General features: G+C 45.2%; 1 protein-coding gene and 1 long non-coding RNA gene across 3 annotated transcripts; both read left to right on the forward strand.

Moving 5' to 3' along the window:
• Positions 1 to 1,800: 1,800 nt before the first annotated feature.
• Positions 1,801 to 4,580, forward strand: LOC135823537 (uncharacterized). The gene is made up of 2 exons (XR_010554726.1): positions 1,801 to 2,164; positions 3,972 to 4,580. It is a non-coding gene; the product is annotated as an uncharacterized LOC135823537 (long non-coding RNA).
• A 1,132-nt stretch (positions 4,581 to 5,712) lies between these two features.
• LOC135823608 (uncharacterized) lies at positions 5,713 to 23,699 on the forward strand. Of its 2 annotated transcripts, XM_065336463.1 has the most exons (6): positions 5,713 to 6,032; positions 8,460 to 8,584; positions 11,000 to 11,103; positions 14,816 to 15,007; positions 20,773 to 20,816; positions 22,600 to 23,699. In XM_065336463.1, the coding sequence occupies exons 1-4, from the start codon at positions 5,875 to 5,877 to the stop codon at positions 15,002 to 15,004; spliced, it is 576 nt and encodes a 191-aa protein (XP_065192535.1). In that variant the 5' UTR covers positions 5,713 to 5,874; the 3' UTR covers positions 15,005 to 15,007; positions 20,773 to 20,816; positions 22,600 to 23,699. The 2 variants fall into 2 exon arrangements, with proteins under 2 accessions (XP_065192535.1, XP_065192528.1); XM_065336456.1 differs by lacking the exon at positions 20,773 to 20,816 and having other exon boundaries at positions 5,714 to 6,032.
• The last annotated feature ends 122 nt before the right edge of the window (positions 23,700 to 23,821 follow it).

Here is a 23,821-nt window from a genome sequence, read left to right on the forward strand (position 1 = left end):
GTACTGTTCAATCAGGGAGTCGTAAAATGGTATTTTACGACTCCCTGTGTTCAATACATGTCATGATTATGACATCACCAAGAGTACATAAAAAACAGAGTGTGCAGCTCGGATGGGTTTTCATGTACTCTTGGTTCAGCTCATCATCAGATTCAGATCAGACTTGCATTCATGCATTCTGTATTGTACTAATAATTGTGTAGGCCAGATTTTTCAGGACCGGCCATACTTGAAACCAACAAAACGTATTAGGCCAAAACAAAAAATAGGCTTGTTTCCGGTCGGCAACCCCTCAAAAAAGAGACTCGGTCGGCCGGAATGAAACTTTTTTTGGATACTTTTTTTTGGTTCCTCAATCGTTGTGGTATTGATGGACAAGAGGACCTACACATGTACATTATCATGGCAAGGGTCAATGTCAAAGTTGACTGACTCACTGTTCTTGTACAGCATGTGGTGTATTCCACCGGCTGCGAGAAAGACCTTCTACTGCTCATTTATTCAAGCACTCCTCGAATATGGTTCTAATGCGTTTGTACACTGCCTTCACACCACACAACATGATAGACTAACTCGTATTGCTAACCGCGCTGTTAGGATTGTTTTTGGTTTCCCTTGGCACTATGATGTTTCAGTCTTACACACCAGATATGGCCTTGCTCCTATTGCACTGCGCTATCAGCTTAAACTGTATATTCTTGTCTTTCGGGCCATACGTGGCATGTGTAGCACTCTGCTCTCTGATTGCTTCTGCCTTCGTTCTGCCACAACACGCACAGCTGCCCATACACGTTCCCAGTCCATAGATTCACTTGCTCTGCCTAAAGCACGCACTCGTTATGGCTTATTCGCTTTGAGCTTTCTGGCTTCTGACCGCTGGAATTCTCTTCCAGCTGACATTCGCTCTTGCTCCTCGCTTTCACTATTCCGCAAATCTATACGTGACCACATAGGGTACCCTGTAAAAAGGCCTTAGGCCTGTGGGGATTGCCCTATTCAAAATTTAAATAATAATAATAATAATAATTCCTGTTTTCGTACATCCTGAGAAATCAAGTAAACAGTTTGAGTCCTTCCAGCTCCGTTATTCTAGCTCGTATCGACCCCGGAGGTTTTCGAGCCCACAGCTGAGAATCTCTGCTACCTTGTAGGTGTTTCGATTGTGGAATTCGGTTGAGATTTGACTGAGTTATGACTCGTTGAGTGCACTTGCGCACATGGCATTCCCACCGTTTGTATACATTTGGGACCAAAAAAAAGTTTCAGAATTTGGGAAAAAGTGACCCGGTCGGGCGACCGGAAACAAGGTCATTATTTGTTTTGGCCTTATCTAGCCGTGAACACCTTACACTTATAGTCTTTTACTACAATCATGTCTCTTATACCGGTTACTACATGCCTCGTAAATACCGGGTACATGTATTTGATCAGAAGAGGTGTAAGGCCTCATTTACACGACAACGATTGAAAAACGTTTTCAATCGTTTTCGAAACGTTTTTGCTGTTTACACGAAAAGGTACGCTTTCCAACGGCCAAAGAGAGTTGGAAAGCTTGTGTCTTTGTGGGTAACCTGAACATTTGGGCTCATGCAAAATCGCACCGATTTTGGGATTTCCCCACAACTTTTGGCGTCCGCAAAAATGTTGTGCTGGACCGCATTCCTGTCACTTCGCAGTGGCTTTTCGTTGGTGCAGTTTGTATCCCACCCTCCCACCCCTGACTTCTGGGTGTGTATTGCCAAGCCACCGTGCTCACAGCAGAGACGACTTCTGTGTGTGTTATTGTTGTGAAGTGGACCACAAAGACCGATAATCGTGTACACAGTCCGTGCGGCGTGCGCCAAGGGGTACTCAAGGGCTGATTTTATTTGCAACCGCGGGAAACGAAGTCACCAAGACGCCTTCATTTGAGGCTTTTGGAATTGGAGAATTTATTGAATTTAGGTATGGCTCTCGTCCCTTCTAGAGAACTAACCAAGACCCTGTGGGGGCAGAAGGAGACTTCTTTGGCTCCGTGAATACACTAGCTATGCGGTGGTCTAGTTCGTTTGAGTGTGTGGTTCGTATTCAAAGTGTTCCAAGCCGCAGTTCACTCGAAGGTCATCGTGGATACGTCTGCACTTGAAAATCAAGGCTGGAAAGGACTGCCTGGTGTGTCCGAACGGTATGTTTTGCACTGAAGGCATTTTTTGTATGAATTGTTGAAAGTGTCTACTTGTTCGAAATGCAAAAGAGATGGTCGTAGATCCTTGGCCCACAACACCCCACTAAATAAACTATGACCTGTCGTGAAATTATGTGAAATTGATCAACACAATCATCCACAAATTATCCTATGCCAAAGTACTGCAAATGCAAATAATGGCATCCCTTTACCTAGGTCATGTTTGTAGGGCCTTATGCCACATCTTTGCATGATTTCCTCATGCAAATCGTGTGCCTAGCTTCGAAAACGCATTGCGCTAATGGCCGAATATATACCTGTGAATCAGAACAACAGCACTCACTATTGCTTTCATGAGTGGTAATGGTCAGCTGAAAGGAAACTTCTATCCATCAACTCATAAGTAAAGTAATGACTAATCTCCTTGCTGCGCATGTGGTTCCTTCGTATTTACATGTACCGTAAAGTACCGCCAGACGGCGCCCCACCATCTCGTCCTTTCGGGGTCGTATTGTGGAGGTGGTCTCCTGTCTGTAGGTTATACGACACGAACTTTGTACACATATTGCACGTTCTGCAGATAATCCGTACCTTCGAGCGGACACGAGCTCCACACAAAAACCTGCTTAGTGTGACCTTAGTACACTAAGTTGCTCACACCGTACGAACTTCGTTGCACTCTGCTATACGATTTTCCTTTCCCTGGCTGTAAAATCTGTCGCGGCAAAATCAAGGCGGGGCGCTCTCGCGGTACTTTACGGTATGTGCGCCTCTCTGTGTTCGGTGAATGTTTTTGAATATTTGCGCACGACGTCAGGATAGTGCACATTGTGTGGATGTACCTGCGTATGTAATCCTTTCATGATTTAAAAATTAGGAGCCGTGCTTCTCATCACCGTGGACAAGTAAATGTTGGCCAATTACGTAGCGTTTGGAGACTTGCACAAGTACAGCTGCGTGTCAATTATGCGGCACCCGCAGAATAAAATGAATATTCTGGACGACTGAAGCTAGAAAGCCATCTTGTGTTAACAGATCAAAAAGACAGTACTTCGAAGTACCTGTATTTATCACTAGTATTACCCTGAGACAGTCGTGCTCATCTCTAGAGACTGGCTTGTATTTAACTCTACGTAATGACAACTTTCATGATGCTGACTGTCTACATTTACTTGAAGTACATGTAGGACTATAAATACTAAATATAAGGTCTATAAGCTGTCAGTGCGGTGCTGTTGGATACCCGACATGCCATGTTAACGACATGCGATTGTACCGGTCACAGTGTAGCTGGGTTTTCACGAAAAAATGAAACTTATACGATTGTGAGAAAAGTTCAGAAACCACACTTACACATACACGCACGCACGCACATACACACATGTGCGCACGCGCACACACACACACACACCTGTCCTGTTCTGTTGAGCCACTACCACAAATTGGCACAAGGATCACATCGGCCCCAAAGGGGCAGTAGAGCGAAAGTGAGAGGTGTTGGCTTCGAGTTCACCTATCTCTACAGTGAACGCAACCTCGATCGAAAGTCATGCCAAACGGATTTATCTACCACGCGCGCGCGCGCGTGCGCGTATACAAAACGGAGGAAGGATTACTTTCTCTCCCTGTATGATGTATCTGTTGTATTCGTGAACAATGTCATTGATGTTTTTCCATGCATGTTTTCGAATATGCGAGCATAACTTCCAACATCAAGCACATTCTTGCTTCTCATCAGCATGTACAAGTTTATGTTGGGCAGTTATGTAGCGTTTGTTTTACCGGCTGCGTTTGTTGGTGCTTGCAGGTCATTGGCATGCTGTCTGTTTCACAGAAGCTCGTGTACCAGGTTCACCGTACAGCTATGAATGCAATGTAGCGTGTCGAAGCCACTTCGGTGTGACGTGATGCCTAATGTCCTGGTTGTACCAAAATTGCGAGTATGCAAGTGATCGTCAAGCCTGTCCCCTGTACTCGTACAGTAGCCGTCTTGCCTTGTTACGCCTGGTTCTGATTCTGCGTTCTCGTATACTCCATGCAATGTTACAAGGAATACTGCTCCCTTCTCAAGCAATTCATTGGCAACAAAACGCTCGGCTATGCCCTGTATCTTTGCTGTGCGGTTTGTGCTTTGTCAATGTTGTGTACCAGTTCATGATCTGTGCTTGCTGGTCTGTTTGTTTTCTCTCGAACAATTGAGGCGCTGTAGCACCGTGTACAGTGTCAATCATTCTGCCCAGGCTCTGATCTCACGTACCACAGTACGGTTTCTCTTGTTGCTCACTGTAATGTGCATGATACAAGCTCCTTGGTACTCCATCATCACCTGGTGCTGTTGCTGCCATTGTTGGACCCTGCTGATATCCTTCTCGCAATGCCCGAACGTTGTTCCAACAAATGCACAACTCGCTCTTGGTTTGGTCTCGTTCCAGTCTTTCGAATTGAGTGAGTGCGTAAACTTGTATGAAGTGGTGAAGCAAAAGCCATGCGCCGGCAAACATTCAATGTCCGGATGTAATGACGCACCAAGGCCCCCGGGACTTGCGTCCAATTCCTGAGTGATTTTTTGTGTTCCTAGCCTCTAGGTATCATACCATACTTGTTTGGTTCAACCGTTTTGGATGCCCACTGCAATACCATTCACTGTATTATCAATTTATGTGTGTATGTTATCCAAGAAATCTCCCATATTTTTGGGTGGACAAACCTCGCCAGAAGTCAGTAACCTGGCATTTTGCACCAACAGAACTCCTAGGATATCAGCGCTGTCTCAGTACCTGGGGGCAGTTGTAAAGAAAAAGAAAAAATACCCTTGGCCCACAATGCCCCACTAAATAATCCGAAGGGTGTCGCGAAGACGACAATTTCCTTACCTTTCTTTCGTGGACGAAAAAAGACACTTCGCTTCGTCCGTTGCGCATGAAACGAAACATGAGGGTAGTGTTTATCAATTAGAATGGGTATCATGCACGAAGGAATGGCGAAAAGGTACTATGCTCGAGCGCTGGTCGTCGTCTTGTTTGTCAATTTTGAGTCCCATTGAGAATTTTCTTCTCCAAACCTCTCAAATTTCCCGCGGTTGCAAATAAAAGTGCAACTTCTAGACACGGACTGGATCTAGGAACACTGGAACACTTTTTTCGGCGCGCAATGGTCACGTGCAAAAAGTTGGCCTGGCGGCGGCGCAGGCCGGCGGGCGGCGGCGGCATGTTTTGAGTACAAGGCTCGTACTAGAAAAACGTTTTTGCCGAAACGGAACGAAAACGATTGAAAAACACTTTGAGGCCGTTTTTCGTTTGAAACGTTTTTGAAACGTTTTTCAGCGTTGTCGTGTAAACGCTCTTATCAAAATCTGTGGAAGCGTATTCTTTTGAAAACGTTTTTCAATCGTTGTCGTGTATAACGAGGCCTAAAAAGGAAGAATTTTGCAAAATTATGCGAAAATTGCCGAATTTGCAAAATGCATGGAAACAAATTCAAAAAAATTAATAATACTGTAATTCCAAAGATCCAAAAAAGCACGGCCATGCATGCCCATATGCCCATAGCATTTTATTCAAAAAGATAATCTGGACGAACGAAAGAAGTCTGAGACTTTTTTGAAGTGCTAGTATAGTAAGCAGTAGCTGGCCTAGTACAGCATTGAGTATTTTATAATTCATTGTAACTGACTATTCACCAGATCGCAGCCGGCAGGGCAGATTTTCAACATGAACGTCTTTGCTCGAACAATCTGTCGAGAAAGTGGAGCTGGAAGGCAATTGCGATGTATTTTCACTAAGTCTAAGTCTAAGTCTCAACCTGCTCTGTTGCGTAAAGGTATATCGGACGACCCTTCGGTTGAAGATTTTGTCTTCAAATCGTACTTGTAAGTACTGTATAGAATGCACACAAGTACACATCATAATCATTGATTTGAGGGCGTTGTAAAGGAAGAAACCATATTGTGTGTAAAAATTATGCAAAAGGCAGAACGAGGTTTACAGCACATTTCAAAAGTATAGTCCTCTAGACTTTTCCAATTTGGATTGTGATTTTCAATACTTTTCTCTGGGACTTTTAATACATGCCGTGTACTCTAGCGAGAGAGCTGCTAAGCTCAGGGCACTTGCCTTTCCTTTTTTTTTAACCTACATTGTACAGTCCATTCATAAAAAAATGGGTCCTGGCTCTGGCGAGCTCCCGTATTTGGCGATTTTTCGTGATTTCATCGTACACAGTGCAGTGCTGCGAACTTTGAAATTTGAAAAAGGGTCCAAAAAGGGTGCCTGAACTGGGGTTCGAACCGCAGAATGCACTGTTGCAGGCGGGGTCAAACGGCCTGGATTTTGATGGTTTTTCCCAATTCAGTGCTTTTGGGGCAAAACCTGGCCGAAATCCTATTCTTGCTATGGCTTGCTTTTTGGACAAAAAAACTTCAGAAACATAATTGGAAGAGGATTCCATATGGGATTGCAGAAAAAAATTCTAAAAAAACTCAACGTTTGACCCATTTATGGCCAAAAGCTAGAAGTTCATTTTTTTCTGAATGGACTGTAGGTAATCATGCATGTTATTCAAACTGCTAGAAACGTCTGCAATACAAGAACATGTACATGATAATCGTATCGCAAAGATGTTCTAGCAGTCCGAATAACACGCTCGATGACCTAAGTACAAGAAAGCGTAGCCAGGGCACTGAGCTTGGCAGCTCTCTCGGTTCACGCTATAGAGATTATTCGATAAACGTCACAATCATGTGAACCGGGGTTCCGGGAACCAGGGAGTGGCAAGAGACCTGCACTCAGTGCACAGTGGACTCTGCGTGCGAACATGGGAGTAGAAAATACCGGTATTTTACTACTCCCTTGTACAAACTGGGCCTTTCTTGCCACTCCTTTCTCGTACGCGTGTCCTAGCTTACGACAAATCCCTGGAGGCGAGTCCAAAAATCACGTTATCGAATAAGGTCTATTGCCATAGCTTTCTTTCTTAAAAAAATGTTTTTCTACACATAACATGGGATTCGAACCTGCGCTATCGCCCTGCATGCATTCCCGCGATACGCTTCGCATACATACACATGTAGCAAGAAGGACCCATGAGTGTGTGTGATCCCCGGTAGCCTAATCGGCCTTCTTTTGCAACACACATTCCACCAGGTTGCTTCACGTCATGACCCTGCTGTTGAAAGCCCTATTTAAATATGTGGATGAGCGCTGGTGGCCAGTTATCTTCGACGGCACGGTACGGGACATGTACTGGGTAGCGCACCAGGCATGCCGCGTCGCGTGACGACGGCCGTCCGCACACAGATACAAAATAAAGCACTGTGGATCCTGGCTAGCGCCAGATGCTGCTGATGTAACATCTTTTGCCTAGCTTCAGGAATAAAGCGCTGTGGACCCTGGCTAGCAGCAGACGCTACTAATATAACATCTTTTGCATAGCTTTGGGTATAAAGCGCTGTGGACCCTGGCTAGTTCCAGACGCAATGCTAATCGTAACACGATTCATCACGCTTTCACATGTACTCCTGTGTCGAATGTACCCCTGTGTCACATGTACCCCTGTGTTGCATGTACCCCTGTGTCACACATACACCTGTGTCACATGTACCCCTGTGTGGCATGTACCCCTGTGTCACATGTACCCCTGTGTGGCATGTACCCCTGTGTCACATGTACCCCTGTGTGGCATGTACCCCTGTGTCACATGTACCCCTGTGTCACATGTACCCCTGTGTCACATGTACCCCTGTGTGGCATGTGCCCCTGTGTTGCATGTACCCCTGTGTCACATGTACCCCTGTGTCGCATGTACCCCTGTGTGGCATGTACCCCTGTGTCACATGTACCCCTGTGTCGCATGTACCCCTGTGTCACACATACACCTGTGTCACATGTACCCCTGTGTCACATGTACCCCTGTGTCGCATGTACCCCTGTGTCGCATGTACCCCTGTGTCACACATACACCTGTGTTGCATGCAGTCCATGCTGTACAGACTGCAATTGTAGGGTAGCCCCGCGGCCTGCTAAAAGCTTCTGTGCGTGTGAAAGTGTGTACGGTATGGTACGGAGGGGTTCTCTTGTGACTGGTAAGAACTGGATTTGGTGCACGCAATCTGCAATCTGTCCTGCTTTCCGCGCTTGACAGTATTCCGCTTGTTGCGGTGAGTTTTCTATTGCAGCCCACCTGTGCATAAAAATTGGTCCTATCTGCACAGGAGTCCGCTTGATGCAGGGTCCAGTAAAAGCAAGTTTCACTGTAGTTAAAATCAGCCAGGTCTTGGTGTGTCTTTGTGCATATGCAGAGATAAACGGTACCGGAAACCTCAGCACATGGTGTGCCCAGACTTTGTCAGTTACAAGCAAGTTGCAGCTATCAAGGCACCTCCAGATGATCCTGAGATTGTCGTTGCCAAACCGACTCGAGATCGTGCGTATCTAGGTCACTTGTCTGCATGTTGTGCTTTGTGTACTTACTTGACTGGATGTGTTTATCAGCACTGACACTGAAAACTGCAGCTTCAGCATGCTGCAATGATGTTTGCAAGACATCTTTGTTCCTACATTCAATGTCAGGGCTCACCATGACTGTGCAACGCGTCAATTACGGTCATTCGGATTTGACCACCAGTGCACGGCAAAACGGTCCGTTTCTTGCAATTGTGGGATTTTTTGAGCTTACCTTAGCTGTATTCGTGGTTTTAGACATGAGGCCATTGTGGATTCGCGTTCAGAAGGTGTGTAGGTTACCGTCTCGAATTTTTTCGGTTTGGCCTTCGTTTGGCTGAGATCTGATGGTGAAATCACTCAAACTCGAAGACGTGCGAACAAGTGAATGAATAGAAAATTAGAAATTGGGGACGGTAAACCGATAGAGAATTCCAAGACCGAGAAAATGAGCCATCGACGGTGAGAATCGGCCAAGTAGAACCGCGGTTCGACTTTTTTGAAGACATCAAGGTAGCCATGCGTTCCCGCGCGCACCAACAAAACCTGGCAGCCGTGCGCAGATCTGCAAGTGCAGCAAGAAAGGACCGAGGAGACAGCAAGCGTTCCAATTGAAGAGTTTACTTTCGTGTTGACTCAAGCTAAGGACTCAGGCCAGCCAGGGATCATACCAGTCACTTGTGATCATGGTCATGACTGAAGAATTCATTTGTGGCTAGGAAACTCCCCACTCGCAGCATCTCGCAGCATGAAAGCTGCTAGGCCAAATAGAAAAGAGTGTGCCGAGTCGCCATTAGGAAACGCTGAGTTCTTCTGACAACCGATTGGCTAGTTAGGCGCGGCAAATTACTAGTATTGTAGATGCCAGGACTCGAGTTCACCAGTACCTCACGAACATATCTCGGTCGACACGCATCAGCGGATTGAGAAATATGACGAAGATGGCTTGGAGAAAGGACGTCTTCTCCGCGTGTCTTTCCCCAGCATCAAACAAGATTCACTTCGGCACTGGCCCTTCGCTGTACGGACTACTAGTAGACCAGGGAGTCGCAAAATACCAGTATTTTACGACTCCCTGGACTAGACTGTACATTGCTGTACATCGATCAGCATGAAGTCGGGTGCGTAGCAGTAGTAGAAACTCTGGCCTCCGCAGCCGTCGCCATTTTTTCAAAATGGTGGTAGACGATTTTTGAATTTTGTATGTTCGTGGTGAGCCCTGACTGTTACTGTCCCAGGATGGGGGTAGCATGTTTCTTGTTTTGATTTTTGTTCATGTTGTCATTGTATCGTTTTGTTTGTGTGTCCATGTGGTGGTGGTGGGAGAGAGAAAAGCAGAGGCTTTTGCAAGTGCCATTCATAGGCCGTTGCATCCCATGCGATGCCTTATTACCGTAAAGTCCGCTGCAAACGCCCACCCCATTTTTGCAAGATCTGCTGGCCTATACGCACTGACCCCATGCACTTTCACCCCTACTGTACGAAAGTGCATCTCGTACCGTAACGCGAGGAGTGCTTTGCTACGGTAAACTATGTACATTTTCCGGGTTTCGAAATGTTTTTGGGCACTAGTTACGAGCTAGCTCCTAGTGATTTTATGATGTTGGTTGTTAAATTTCGCAAATCCAAACGGGAGTTACTTCGGAAGAACCAGGTAGAGAAGAACAGGCTATTGCAGGAACCAAATACACTTCTGACGGTGTTTCAAGCCATCATTTCCAAATCACGCAAAGCGCAATGGCAAGGGTTTTTCTCGAGCACTTCAGAGTTTTCAACAAGTTAGCAGCGACTTTGTAGGTGTAGCTTCTGTGACATCCCCTCTGTTCGACTTGCAACTGCAATACTGCGACCGGTCAAGTCGTTGAATGACGCTTCGTCAGAACAATCACCGTTCCATTCTGAAAGCGCGGCATCGTGGCACTGCAGAAATTTCATGATTTGAAAACCAGATGGATTCTATGGCATTACTTCATGAAGAACGAACTAATAACAAAGACGACTCATTCATCATATGAAAGGAAATCTCGACCGAAGTTTTTTTCTTTGCAGCAAGATAATGACAATCGCTTTTGCAGAGCCTCTTGGTAAGACATAGCCAGTTTGTAGGCATTATAGTCGTTCTCGTACGCATTCGACCTCAATGCCAGTTTTCTACAACTATATTGACCTGAAAAAGACGAAAATAGTATGGACCCGCTGGGGTGGGCGTTTGCAGCGAAGTGGGCGTTTGCAGCGGGGGGGGGGGGGTTACGGTACTTGTAAATCTATGTATATTTGTGCTGGGGAGGGGGGGGGGGTAGTGACATACACATACTGGGGAGGGGGGTAGTGACATACACATACTTGAAAAATAAGCTTTTAATTAAGTTCATTGGACCTTGACCTTTGCCTCCTGCAGGATCTGGTAACACCATTAGCACCATTCAAACCAACTATTACGCTGCGCGCCTCAATGCTATCTTTGGATATTGCAGCTGGGTCCTGTTGCCAATGTCCTCTGTGGTAGGTTGCTGGCTATATGCTTGCCAAGCACTTAGTTCTGTTCTTTTTTTCTATAGAATTTGTGACACTGATTCTAATGATGCAGGCCCCCTCCTTAGCCAATTAGATAAAAGAGAGAAAGGACTAATGGATACCATTTGTGAACAGCCATCCTTGAATTAAACTATATTGTGAACGGTCAGCTACTGCAGTGCAACAATTTAGCACAACTAAGACATGAAGTACAGAGAGAGAGAGAGAGAGAGAGAGACAGACAGACAGACAGACAGACAGACAGACAGACAGACAGAGAGACAGAGACAGGGAGAGGGAGAGGGAGAGGGACATTGTTCATACAGGGCAGTTCTTGAATTTTTGAAAAAATCGCTGAAAGGCCTTGAGAAGCCTTGAAAAACGCTTTTTTGGTCCAAAAATGACATCTCAGACCGCGGTCACACATGCACTTGGCGGGGCTGCCAGAGTGGGACTTCCACATCTGCCATTATTGTGTGTGACCGCGGCCTTAGCTGCCCAAAACCGCCTAAAACTATTACTTTCCTTCGCGCCTGTCGAACATTGAAAACGGCTTCTGGTCGACTTGGGCTTCTGCCTACAGTATCACTTCAAGGCCGTCACAGCTGGGACTTTTGTGGCCGATTTTTTTTTTTTTGGAGCACACTGCAACAAAGCGCAATGATCGCAGCTCAGCGCAAACGTGGTGAATAATGAAGATTCCTTGTCCCGATCATAGCGTCTTCTTGGTTTGTTGCAGAATCTTAATCAGGATCTGCAGAATCTGTTTTTTTGCAGAATCTTAACGAGCTTTCCTATGGAAATCCGCAGAGAGATTTATAGGCTATTCATACTACGTTACAATACGCGTCACGTTTTCGAATACGACGTACTGGCAGACGTCGTTTTCATGCAGGTGCATTCACACAGGCATGTACACGCTGCTCGTACAGCTGTGTGTACAGCTTCTTTTGGACACAAACTGCTGGGAACGACAGAACGAAGCTCGGTACAGGGGTCTGGATACGTCGTCTACGTTTTCGTATCTGGGGTACGATTTTCCCGCCACGTTCCATGTTGTCATGGCTATCCGGACGAAAACGTCACGTACGCCACGTTTTGGGCTTAGTGTGAATGGCCCATTACGTGTGAAAGTTACCCTCGCTCCCCGGCGCATGATTTTCATACGTAATTATGTAGAGTGAAACCTCCCTATTATGTTCTCAAGGTGAAGTGAATTGCAGTACTTAATTAAATGGTGAAGGTGGGGGTGGGGGGGGGGGGTGGGTGTGGGGGGGGGGGGGGGTGGGTGTGGGGGTGGGGGGGGGGGTGTGGGGGGGGGGGGGTGTGGGTGTGGGCGGTGTTGGCAGTGTGTCACAGTTATAGGGTACGTGAATATGAACGAAAACACGTTTGTGTAAAAGTGGACAAGCTGCCCATCGGATTCACACAGAAAACAGACTCGGCCAAAACTCGCATGCGTCTGTGTACTCATGTAACTTGAGTACCATATTCAAGTACATTCGCTGTTTTTACACGCGCGCAAAGGACTAGCGTGGGCCTAGGACTCCCCGAGCAAGTAACAGTTTATCAAGATTTTGCACGTGCTTGGGTCACACGAGGAAAAAGAGTACCACACACGTGAGTTTGCGCGTCGTGTGAATCCCCTATTAAGGTAACCCTGAGCAATCAATGGAGTAGGTCAATGGAGTAGGTGGGTTGTAGAGATGACCAGTGCTGCAGTGCGTATTGCCTATAGGGTTGCCGGCTATAGTAGTATATCGACTATAATGATCAATTGGTCAAATTCATTTTCATTTGCCATACCTAAGTACGAACTGAGATGTTGCGACTTCTCCATAACTAAGTATACACAGTTATAGCGTATAGTAATAGTCGTCTATAGTAATACATAGCCTATAGTAATACATCGCCTATATAATAGTGATCAGATTCATTTTCGAAAGACATCTATTCCATCTATTCCATTATTTTTCACATCTTTTCTTCTAATTTCTTTCGTCTTCTCTCCCACTTTAGTTTTTTTTCACACCTTACCTTGTATACTTCCCACTATCCATTAACCTATAAGTAGTTTGTTTCTCCGTATAGCCTCTATTGTGAGACGATTTTCCCTGATGATAGTCTCAAGAAAATCGATTAGGAACAACCATTTTAGATACATGTATTCTCATTCATCATTTTGTAATGTCCGCTTCACTTATACTATTAATCGCATTAATAACATTATTTTTCCATTAGGTAAAGTTCTTGTTGTGGTTTCAAGTGTTGTCAGAGGTCTTGTAGAGAGAAAGAACTGCGTCCATTTCACTTGAAAGTCAATCTTGTACAAGTACATGTACTGTGTATGCATGTGTCATGTACTGTGCATGCATGTGTCATACATGTGCACTTGGCGTAGATCTATGCCGTAATCAAGTACAGGAGAATGCAGATTATCTGCACCCTTTGGGGCGGAGGGGTTTTCCAGGGGGGGGGGGTTCAGATAAGACAACAAGCAGATATGCATCTGAAACAAGCATGTTCACACCATTTTTTTTAAACCTTTGTGTACGGACTGTACAACTTTCAATATCCTGGGATCGAAACTTTTCCAATTTCGATCAATCGTAACTCAGTCATTTATGGGTTATTTCCGAAAACCTAAAATATGTAGGTCGAAGAAAAAACTGCCAGCTGTCCATTGAAACAATCACGGAAGCGTTTCGATGTGCGGTTCCCGGGTTACGAAGCTCGAAAGTCGAGTCACGGCAAAAGTCACTCAATAGCCATGTGCGCAGATTTGAATGAGGGATTTCCCCATCTTTCTGTGGATGCAGTGATGTGGAAACACTTTAAAAATAGCAAACATACTCGTGGCAGTTCATAAAAATGAAGTTGTTACGAGCAAGGAGAGCGAAATGGCTGACACAAAAGGACTTTTGTCAGAATACTGGCATTGCAACTAAGACACTGGCCTGTACCGCTGGTGCTTTGACCTTCGTGGTGGAAAGTGTGGGCTCAGTTTGTTCCTCTTGCGACGAGGTTTCCAGGAAGCCCAAAATTGAAAATCGGCAAAAGGAGACTAAAGTTATGACTCGGAGAATTGTGCAATTTGAGGTGAGTCGAGGTCGAATTCAGTCTGCGTACATTTTTCCGTACATAAAAGGTTTAATCAGTTGCCATGTTTCTCATTATATTGTTCTTTCTGAGAGTGTATATATCTATAGCCATGGCTGAACATGCTGAACATGCTGATAATGTATATGTGAAACGTATGTTATCATTGTTATGATATTAGCCAAATCAGCAGCATACATTAAAACGTTTCCTTGGAGACAACAACACATCTATAACACTTGATATTAGTACAAACTACTCAGGATGGGATGAACACAACATGGTTTTCAACTTTTCACAAGTAAACATTCGAAACTTTACTTGTGAAAACCATGTTGTTTTTAAAAGAGCCTGAAGTTTGTAGTACTATTGAGAGTCATCATGTTTTATTTTGGTTGACAGCATGTTATAAGGCGGAGGACGCACTGTATTGGAGAGAAAAAAACAGTGCTGACCACAACAATTTGTTCAACACAGTGCGTCCTCCGCCTTGTAACATGCTGTCAACCAAAATAAACATGTCTAAGACTAGTCATATGGATAGGCTCTTACAACGTTTTCTTTTCTCTTCTTGTGTTTGCTTTGGTTTTGCCATGTGAAGCATGCCTTTCATGATACAGTGGAGGGAACCATTTTGATGCAAGATTTTGGACTCTTCGTAAAGGGTGCGTGCATCTCGACTGGAGTTGGCGTGCATTTCATGAAAACCCCTATTTCATCTGTGGAAGCTTGCAGAGCAAGTGGCTTGAAAGCTTGCTGCAAACGCATGGGCATGTTTGCAACTATATGATACGTAAGTGTGACCTGTTTTTCCTCTTTCTTTCTTGCCATTTTTTTAAATGGTTCTCATAGGGTTGAAACGATCATTTCTTAACATCCTAATAATCTACGTGGAGATAAACGTTTAATAATAGCTATGAAAAGTATGAATGCCGCAGACATCACCACGCAACATGACAATTTGTTCAAGGTTTGGTTTTGTGTGTTTCCAAAATCGATTTTCACGCTCCGATCATCAGTGGAAATACGGAACTAAAGAGATCAAGGGAAAAAACAAAGGTTAAAAATCCAAAGAAGTGTGACACATGACGGGTAACTTGTGGTAAGTATTACAAAAAGTGAGAACTAAAATAAAGAGTAAGTGTGACAACCGGGCATGAACAGTGCAGAAACAGCTCATGAACACGGGGTGCAAACTCACGAAAATAACCTAAGTGCTAAAACATGTTCTTTTTGCTTACACAAATCGGGCTTATGCGTACGAATACAAACAGCTTCAAGGACCTTCAACTGCTGGGCATAACGGGCACTTGAAGGTCCTTGAAGCTGTTTGTATTCGTACGCATAAGCCCGATTTGTGTAAGCAAAAAGAACATGTTTTAGCACTTAGGTTATTTTCGTGAGTTTGCACCCCGTGTTCATGAGCTGTTTCTGCACTGTTCATGCCCGGTTGTCACACTTACTCTTTATTTTAGTTCTCACTTTTTGTAATACTTACCACAAGTTACCCGTCATGTGTCACACTTCTTTGGATTTTTAACCTTTGTTTTTTCCCTTGATCTCTTTAGTTCCGTATTTCCACTGATGATCGGAGCGTGAAAATCGATTTTGGAAACACACAAAACCAAACCTTGAACAAATTGTCATGTTGCGTGGTGATGTCTGCGGCATTCATACTTTTCATAGCTATTCTTAACATCCTAACGATGTTTTTGGGGAAATTTCGCAGGCTTCTACACAAGACAGGCTTATGTGTGAATTGTAGTGTACTGGTTTTCTGGCTCGTCAAATACTAGCATCATACCCCTTTCATCACAATTGGGGTTGTTTACAGATCTTTTTCTACACATTTCTTCTGTTGATATCTGATCTACGTCACGAGTTCACGTGCAGTTTGGATTGGGGAACCCCGACACAACACAACTTCACACAGTTCTAAAAGGTATAAAATTCATCTTCATCTAAAGATCTTTTTCTACACATTTCTTCTGTTGCTGTCTGATCTACGTCACGAGTTCACATGCATGTGCGGCTTATACAGTGGAACTCGGATAAGATGTACCCCCTCGGGGAACTCGGGGAAAGTATGTACCGTATTTCCCCGATTATAAATCACACTCAATTATAAGTCGCACCTCCTTTTTCAGGTTTGAGCCACATTGATTTATTGACTTCAATAGTAAGTCATGCTCGATTGTAAGTCGCACCCCCCCCCCCCCCTTTTGCCCTTGAATTTTAGTGTACAAAGGTGCGACTTATATTCGGGGAAATACGATAGTTTATTGCATGTCACGTGAGGGTTGCCTGTACTACAGCCAATGAGCGCTCTTGCTCAGCGGTCTGTATTTCTCGGTATTGCCCGGCAAGTTATTGCCCGCTCAGTTACATGTACGCGCATGCGGACTGTCATTCTTGTACTTTGTGGTTCGTGATCAGATCAAGTTTCTACTGTTCGGATTTTCAAATTTGAAACACCAAACAGCAACTTGATCTGACTACAAACTACAAAGCACGAGAATGACAGACCACACACACGCGCATGTAACTGAGCGGACAATAACTTACTTGTTCCAGCCACCTCAGCAGGTGAATGCAACCTTGACATTGATATCGATGCGTTGGTGGGCAGCCGACGAACTACATGTACTTGACGAACTGAATGCGTTCGAGATGAAGTCGTGGAGCCCATCCCAGTTTCAGTTCCTGTTCCTACACGCAGTGCTCAATCACGAACAACAACACCATCGATATCGTAAAGAAATAGAGAATTTCAAAACCACAAACGACGTTTACCACTGAACAAGTGTGTCGGGAGACTGAGAAAGTCGGAAAGGTTTCTCTCCATTTTCTGGAATGTTTGAGTCAAGCTTACAATAAATGAGCTACTGCACGAGTACAAGGGCAATACTGGCTGATACATGACCGAACGGCGTCAGCCGTGAGGTCATGTATCAAGCCGGTATTGCCCGCGTACGAGTGAGTACGAGTACATCCGAGGCACTTCTTATCCGAAGTTGACTCCTGCGGCCCCACTAATACGATGCATGTGCAGTAAATTATTATTGAAATTATTAATTTTATTGCACTCAGAAATGTATGTGCTTAGTGCCACCAAACCAGGCTTCCCTCCCTGCAAACAGCCTCCTCCACGCTGTCAACCTACTGAAGTACCTGTCAAGCGAACAAGTCCTGTGTAAACATGTATGAAAACTAGGACGCAAAGTATGTGAGCCCGAGCGCGCTAAAACATGACCACAGCTTTTTTTGAAAAAGTCGAGATAATCGTGATTTGAATTCCGCGGCAAAAAATACGAAGTGCAGTGCAACGCGAGTCGCTGTTGTTGTTCTCCTCGCGGAGCTCGGTCGACTGGACTGTTCCGGATGCAATTCTTTGTTGCAAGTAAGTTTATTTGTTTGAGTTTGTATTCCATGTTGCGCTGAGTCGCCTAAAACTGATCGTCATCGATGTATCGACAGAAGAGCCTAGTAGTAGTAATGTACTGCGGAGCGGAAGAAGACGACATCATCGCACTCCATGCGCAGGATAAACTATTTTGAGGATTCGGGTCGGAAACAGAAGGAAGACGATGATGGCTACAGCGACGAGTCATTTGAGGGCGACACTTTCATCGAGCGTAAAAAGAATTGATGCTGGTAGTCCCACGATCTGCAGTGACGAGGAATTCTACTCTGATGACAGCCTGGCAAGCGATTGGCATCGACACTGACTTGGGAGGTGAGTCGGCCGATGATTTGGCCAGAATGGACATCGCTGCACATATCCGGGACAATGCCAGTATTGGTTGCAAGTGCAAAAACAATCAATGGACTCTGCTGCTCCCTCAACTTGCTCAAGTCGATAATTTGAGTACCCTTATGCGGAACATCGCTAGCATGAGCAGTATGCAGCGAAAGCAGTACTCTCTGGCGAGCGGAGAAACCGTGTGCAGATGGGCTTTGGTGTGGGGAATATGAGTGCGACGTCTAGTATGTTGAGGAAGACTGTGTGCAGCAGTGTACACTGTATATCTGAAAGTACAGGTGGAGTGTGATGGAGAGGACATGGAGTACCAACTTCTTCCGCCAGCTACAGATGTTGACCGTGTTTTCGCTGGCGGTTCTCCAGTGGTGCTCCAAACAGGAGGCATTCCGGACAAGCAGCTCAGCTGCCTATAGACAATTTGGATGTGGCTGAGTACCTGTCAGCTCATGCTATAAGACCCTGGACAGAGGAATTGACCCGGAAAGGATGAACCAAGGGGCATATCAACTGTGTGCAAAAATGACAATCCCATTGCTGTACATAGAATTTCGCCATTTCAACAGTGCTGCATATAATACCATTGTAGCAACACTTAGACATGTCCGATCAATCCAAAACTTTCAGACACTGAACATTAGGTGTGTTAGATCATTTTTAAACAAAAAACTGAAAATCGAATTTTTGGTCTGTGGTCATATTTTAGCGTGCTCTGGCTCATGTAGTATGCGAGGCTAGCTCTGTTGGGACCTGCTGAAGAGTCTGTCATACACGAGTTGTACGTCTTACATACAGGCCAACCCTCCCATTGGCCCGGGGACATCCCGGGAAATCAACAATACTCCCGGGGATTTCAAGCAAGCTCCTGGAAAAGTCACATTTTTTGTCTGGTCCAGGTTGTTCCTGAAAACTCCAGGGACTCGCATCCAATGTCCAAGTTTTTTTTCCTAAAAATATGTACGGTGCGCACTCGCACTTCGAACTGTGCACAGCACTTTCAAGGCCTGACCAGCCTGCATGATCTGCACCGACAGGCCGACTGATGGAACTGCACTGCACGGTCGAACTGAGCTGTACGCGGAGTCTAGAATTCCTGTGCCATCGAATGTTTTTTGGCGGGAAAAGCTCTTTTTCACTTGTTTTTGTGCCATCCGCGGATTATGAGAGAAATCCAGGGATTTTCCAGGTCTTATGTCTTGTCAAGGGATTGAGATTTAGGTGCTTGGTCAGTATGGTCCTATCAGAGTACATGTACCGTAAAGTACCGCCAGAGCGCCCCACCATCTCATCCTTTCGTGGTCGTATTGTGGAGGTGGTCTGCAGTCTGTAGGTCATACGACATGAACCTTGTACACATATTGCACGTTTTGCAGTCAATCCGTACCTTCGAGCGGACACAAGCTCCACACAAAACCCTGCCAAGCGTGACCTTAGTACACAAGGTTCTCACATCGTACAAACTCCGTTGCACTCTGCCATACGATTTTCCTTTCTCTGGCTGTAAAATCAAGGTGGGGCGCTCTCGCGAGACGGGGCGCTCTCGCGTTACTTTACGGTACATGTATGGCGTATCCGTACACATTTGTATGTGCGCTTATTAGTCCATCAGCCAGTGGTGCGAAAGTGAGTCCCCGTGCAACAGCACTTACAAATCGAACACCTGGAACCAAGAGTACATAACCCCCCAGAGTGTGCAACGCCTGATCCAGCTCTGTGTAGGGTCTTGGTCGAGCGGAATCGGATCTTCTGATGTCATGCGTACACTTCACACCAGCGCAAGGCCGGTCTCGAGGCAGGGCACCATTGTTTTTGATCCAAGAGCACCCGCGACTCCCCGGGTTCCCCTCAGATGTGTACGGTATTATGACGCAAAGATCCGATTCCGCTCGACCAAGACCCTATGCAGAGCTGGATCAGGCGTTGCACACTCTGGGGGGTTATGTACTCTTGCTGGAACTGACGTCAATCGACAGCAAAAGCATCACTGAATCCGACCTGCCTACTTTCCCTGGGGAAGCTCTTGCACTCCTTTTGCAGTGCGCGTTGGAAGTTCGACAATTTTCTTCTTCTTCGTCAGCCATTACGAGGTTTTCTATCCGTTTTATTAGGACATCCAATGCGTCTTCAGTGAAAAACGTGGAGTTTTGTGAACGTTTGGTGTGGTTTTCCGTGGCGATCGACCTATTCCTGAAATGCGCATGGCAGTGATTGGAGATTGGGTTTAGGTCACAACAATGGCTGTTGATGAAATGCCTAAAAAAGGGTCACTTTGTCGGCTTCCCTCTGCAGAGCATGCAAGTCGTTTACTCTTTTTATTTGCGGATTCGGTTTGCAGGGTACCTAAACTCCCCATTGAGGCCAAAATCAAGTATTCGATTTCTAAGTGCAACAGGCTGCTTGAATTTGACGACTTCTGAATTCTTGGCTGATGAGCTTTATGGAGAATGTTAGAGAAGTTCGTTCGTTCGTTCGTTAACATCAAAAACGTTTGAATACTACAGTCCGGCATTTCAAGCCCTATAGACGCGTACCTAGGCAAAAACCGGTATGCCAGCATCTATACCACATAACATCTGTGATCACTTTGTGCATAATTTTCCCCCCACCCCCACCAAATTGGGCGTCTGTTATCCAATCGTTTAGAAACTATATGAGAGTAATTGTGGAGCGGTCCTGAGCAATATTCCGAAAACTATTCTCAAAAAGGTCCAGCCAAATTGGAAATAATTATTTCAAAAACCCTACGCGTCTATAGTTTTGAAATGGACTGTAGTACTCAATTTTTATGTTCGTTTCAGCCCTACATATTCTGCACCGCATAAGCATATTCATTATCAAAAAGGTGAGTTTCTGTACATTTACGAATATTCCTATTCCACCTAAACAAAGAATATTCTTTTTCCGGTGTGCATTAAGAACTCAGATGGTGAGCCAAGGAAAAAATGTGTAACATGGAAATTTTGGTCACAAGTTATGACTGTTCAAAATCTGGTTTACAGATTTGTAGTTGGTGGACTCTATCGCATAACTTGTGACCACAATTTCTATGTTACAAATTCTTTATCCGGTCTGCATATTTCGAATATTCGAATAATTCGAAAATTCCTTTCAGCCCTAGTAACCACCAGAACTCGAACCAGGGACCCTTGCTTGAGGCCAGTGATGCTCTAACTACTGAGCTATGGTGTAGCCGTCATCCCAGCCGAGACCGTTCAACATTTTCTTCAGACTTCTTAACTCACACTTCCTGTGAATCCACACTTCCTGTGAATCCACACTTCCTGTGAATCCACACTTCCTGCGAATCCACACAGGCAGCAGGAGGGTGGGACTCAGCCCTCACTGTACCCACACACTTCATGTACAAACTAGCACGCGGGAGCCCCAAGTCATAAAATATTCACTGGTTTGAGGGAAAGATTCGAACGGGAAAAGTCTGAAGAAAAAATTGACTGTCAGCACCAGGACTCGAACCAGGGACCCTTGCTTGAGGCCAGCGATGCTCTAACTTCTGAGCTATGGTGTAGCCGTCATCCCAGCCGAGACCGTTCAACATTAAATTTTTCTTCAAACTTCGTAACTCACACTTCTTGTGAATCCACACAGGCGGGTGGGATGCAGCCCTCTCACTGTAACCCACACTTCACGTACAAACTAGCACGCGGGGAGCCCCAAGTCATAGAATAGTCACTGGTTTGAAGACAAAAATTGACTGTTACCACCAGGACTCGAACCAGGGACCTTCGCTTGAGGCCAGCGATGCTCTAACCACTGAGCTAAGGTGTAGCGGTCATCCCAGCAGAGACCATTCAACATTTTCTTCAGACTTCGTAATAATATTAATAATAATTCGCATCTTTCCCTCAAACCAGTGAATATTTCATGACTTGGGGCTCCCTGCATGCTAGTTTGTATGTGAAGTGTGTGGGTTACAGTGAGGGCTGCGTCCCACCCGCCTGTGTGGATTCACAGGAAGTGTGAGTTACGAAGTCTGAAGAAAATGTTGAACGGTCTCTGCTGGGATGACAGCTACACCATAGCTCAGTGGTTAGAGCATCGCTGGCCTCAAGCGAAGGTCCCTGGTTCGAGTCCTGGTGGTGACAGTCAATGTTTTTCTTCAGACTTTTTTTACTGCAGACTGTGTAGTTGCTGAGGCTGCTGTTGTGTATGGGGGTGCCTTACATGTCCTTCATACTGGTGTACAGAATAGATATGGGTGACCTCCCGCTAAACCGGAAACGCCCAAGTTGTTGGTTCGAAAAATGTTCTCCCGCACATAAACAGCTTCAGCTACCAGTCACTGCCAGATTTGCTTTCCTGTTTGGCGCTCTTCAGAGCCTCGGGGTGGCAAATGGGGCTTGCCCAGAGCGAGACAACTTGGGTAAGTCCATTTGTCATATCGCTCAAACTACAACACGATGATGTAAAGCAACATGCCACCCAGATTTTCCTTTCTCTTCTCTATGTTATTTTGTATCCTTTCCCTGCATTGCTCCTCAAAGGAAGGTGTGGAGAATCTGGAGACCATTAAACCGCTTTTCATTACATGTACGTTTAAAAAAAATTAAATAACTGGTTCTGTGTCTCTCAACTCTTGTGTTTGTATGCTTTCATGTTTGATACAGTGCCATACTGTGAGGTGATGCTCTTACGTAACTTCTTGGTTGGGGACCAACGGAGCCATTGTCGACTGTCTAGGGCATGGCGGTGGCGATACGATAACGCTCTCTGATCATGTGCAGATGTCAGCAGTCGGTAAACTCAACGTCCCTTCCCTTCCCTAGTTGTGTTATACGCTTTTCGCTGATCCAGCGTGCAGTCCATACATTCTCGTATCTTTTCTCTTGTCATTTAGGCTACTTTGTGTTGCTGGCTCAGTTGTATTTGTCCAGCTTCGTTATTAGATGTCACGCTTGTCAAGTTAGTACTTCCTTACATGAATACATGACATAACCAGTTGTGGAAAGTGAAATCTAACCCATTGAGTATAATATCAACCACAGGCCATTGTGCTGCAAACAACACAGTTTCGTTCATCAAGTCGGATTTGATTTTCTGTGTGTGGGTACATGTTTTTGACGAACATGGCTGAATTCACCCGTTTGTGTAGACACATTTTAGCTATTAGAGAGGTTCTGCACAACTAAAATTCGCCCTAAGTTTCGCGACGGACCTTGCGAAAATGTGTGCAAAATCTCGCGCGATCTTTGTGTTCTGCAAATTTTCGTAGTTTTGCACTTGCCCGAGTGCACGTACGCGGTGAACCCGTTGACCTGACTGATCTCACGAATCTTCTCACGAAAGTTCATTTCGCATTCCCTGCAAGTTTCGCATCCAAAGTTGCGAAAGTTCGTGCGAAGTTTCTCACTTCATGACGTAGAGCGAAAGTTTGTACGCATTTTCGTTTTGCAGAACTTCTCTATTATCTACTTTGCCCGCTTTGTTGCCCCATCAATTTGCACGGTGGTTTCCGCTTAGTGTTAGGCAGGCGCTCATATCATTCTGTGTTCGTCCCTTTTTCTCAGTTCTCATATTGCTGCTTCATGATTCATATTCCTATGGTTTGTGTTAGCACTTAGTACTCTCAACTTAAGCCGTAGTAGCATTCTGTGTTCGCCGTGTTTTCACCTTTTGTGACTGTGTTCATTTAGTTCTGCTACCTGCATACATGACTGCAGCGTCTTTATAGGGGTTGAAACATAAAGGTAATTTTTGACCTGCTTCAGTGGATGTGGCCAATGGTACTTTTGGGTGCTTGGGCCAGCAGTCGCGTAAGCCTTTGTGGAGACTCTCCATTCACCCTGACTGTTACAGTGAAACCTATCTAAGATGACCACTCAAGGGACC

Source organism: Sycon ciliatum, chromosome 1, assembly GCF_964019385.1.
Source record: "Sycon ciliatum chromosome 1, ocSycCili1.1, whole genome shotgun sequence".
Classification (NCBI taxonomy): Eukaryota; Metazoa; Porifera; class Calcarea; order Leucosolenida; family Sycettidae; genus Sycon; species Sycon ciliatum.

Bases quoted from the DNA above. Each gene is read 5' to 3' on its own strand.
- LOC135823608 (XM_065336463.1), top strand. From the start codon at position 5,875: ATGAACGTCTTTGCTCGAACAATCTGTCGAGAAAGTGGAGCTGGAAGG. The intron at 6,033-8,459 runs GTAAGTACTGTA...GTGCATATGCAG, and splicing joins TTTGTCTTCAAATCGTACTT to AGATAAACGGTACCGGAAAC. The intron at 11,104-14,815 runs GTAGGTTGCTGG...TGCCATGTGAAG, and splicing joins TGTTGCCAATGTCCTCTGTG to CATGCCTTTCATGATACAGT.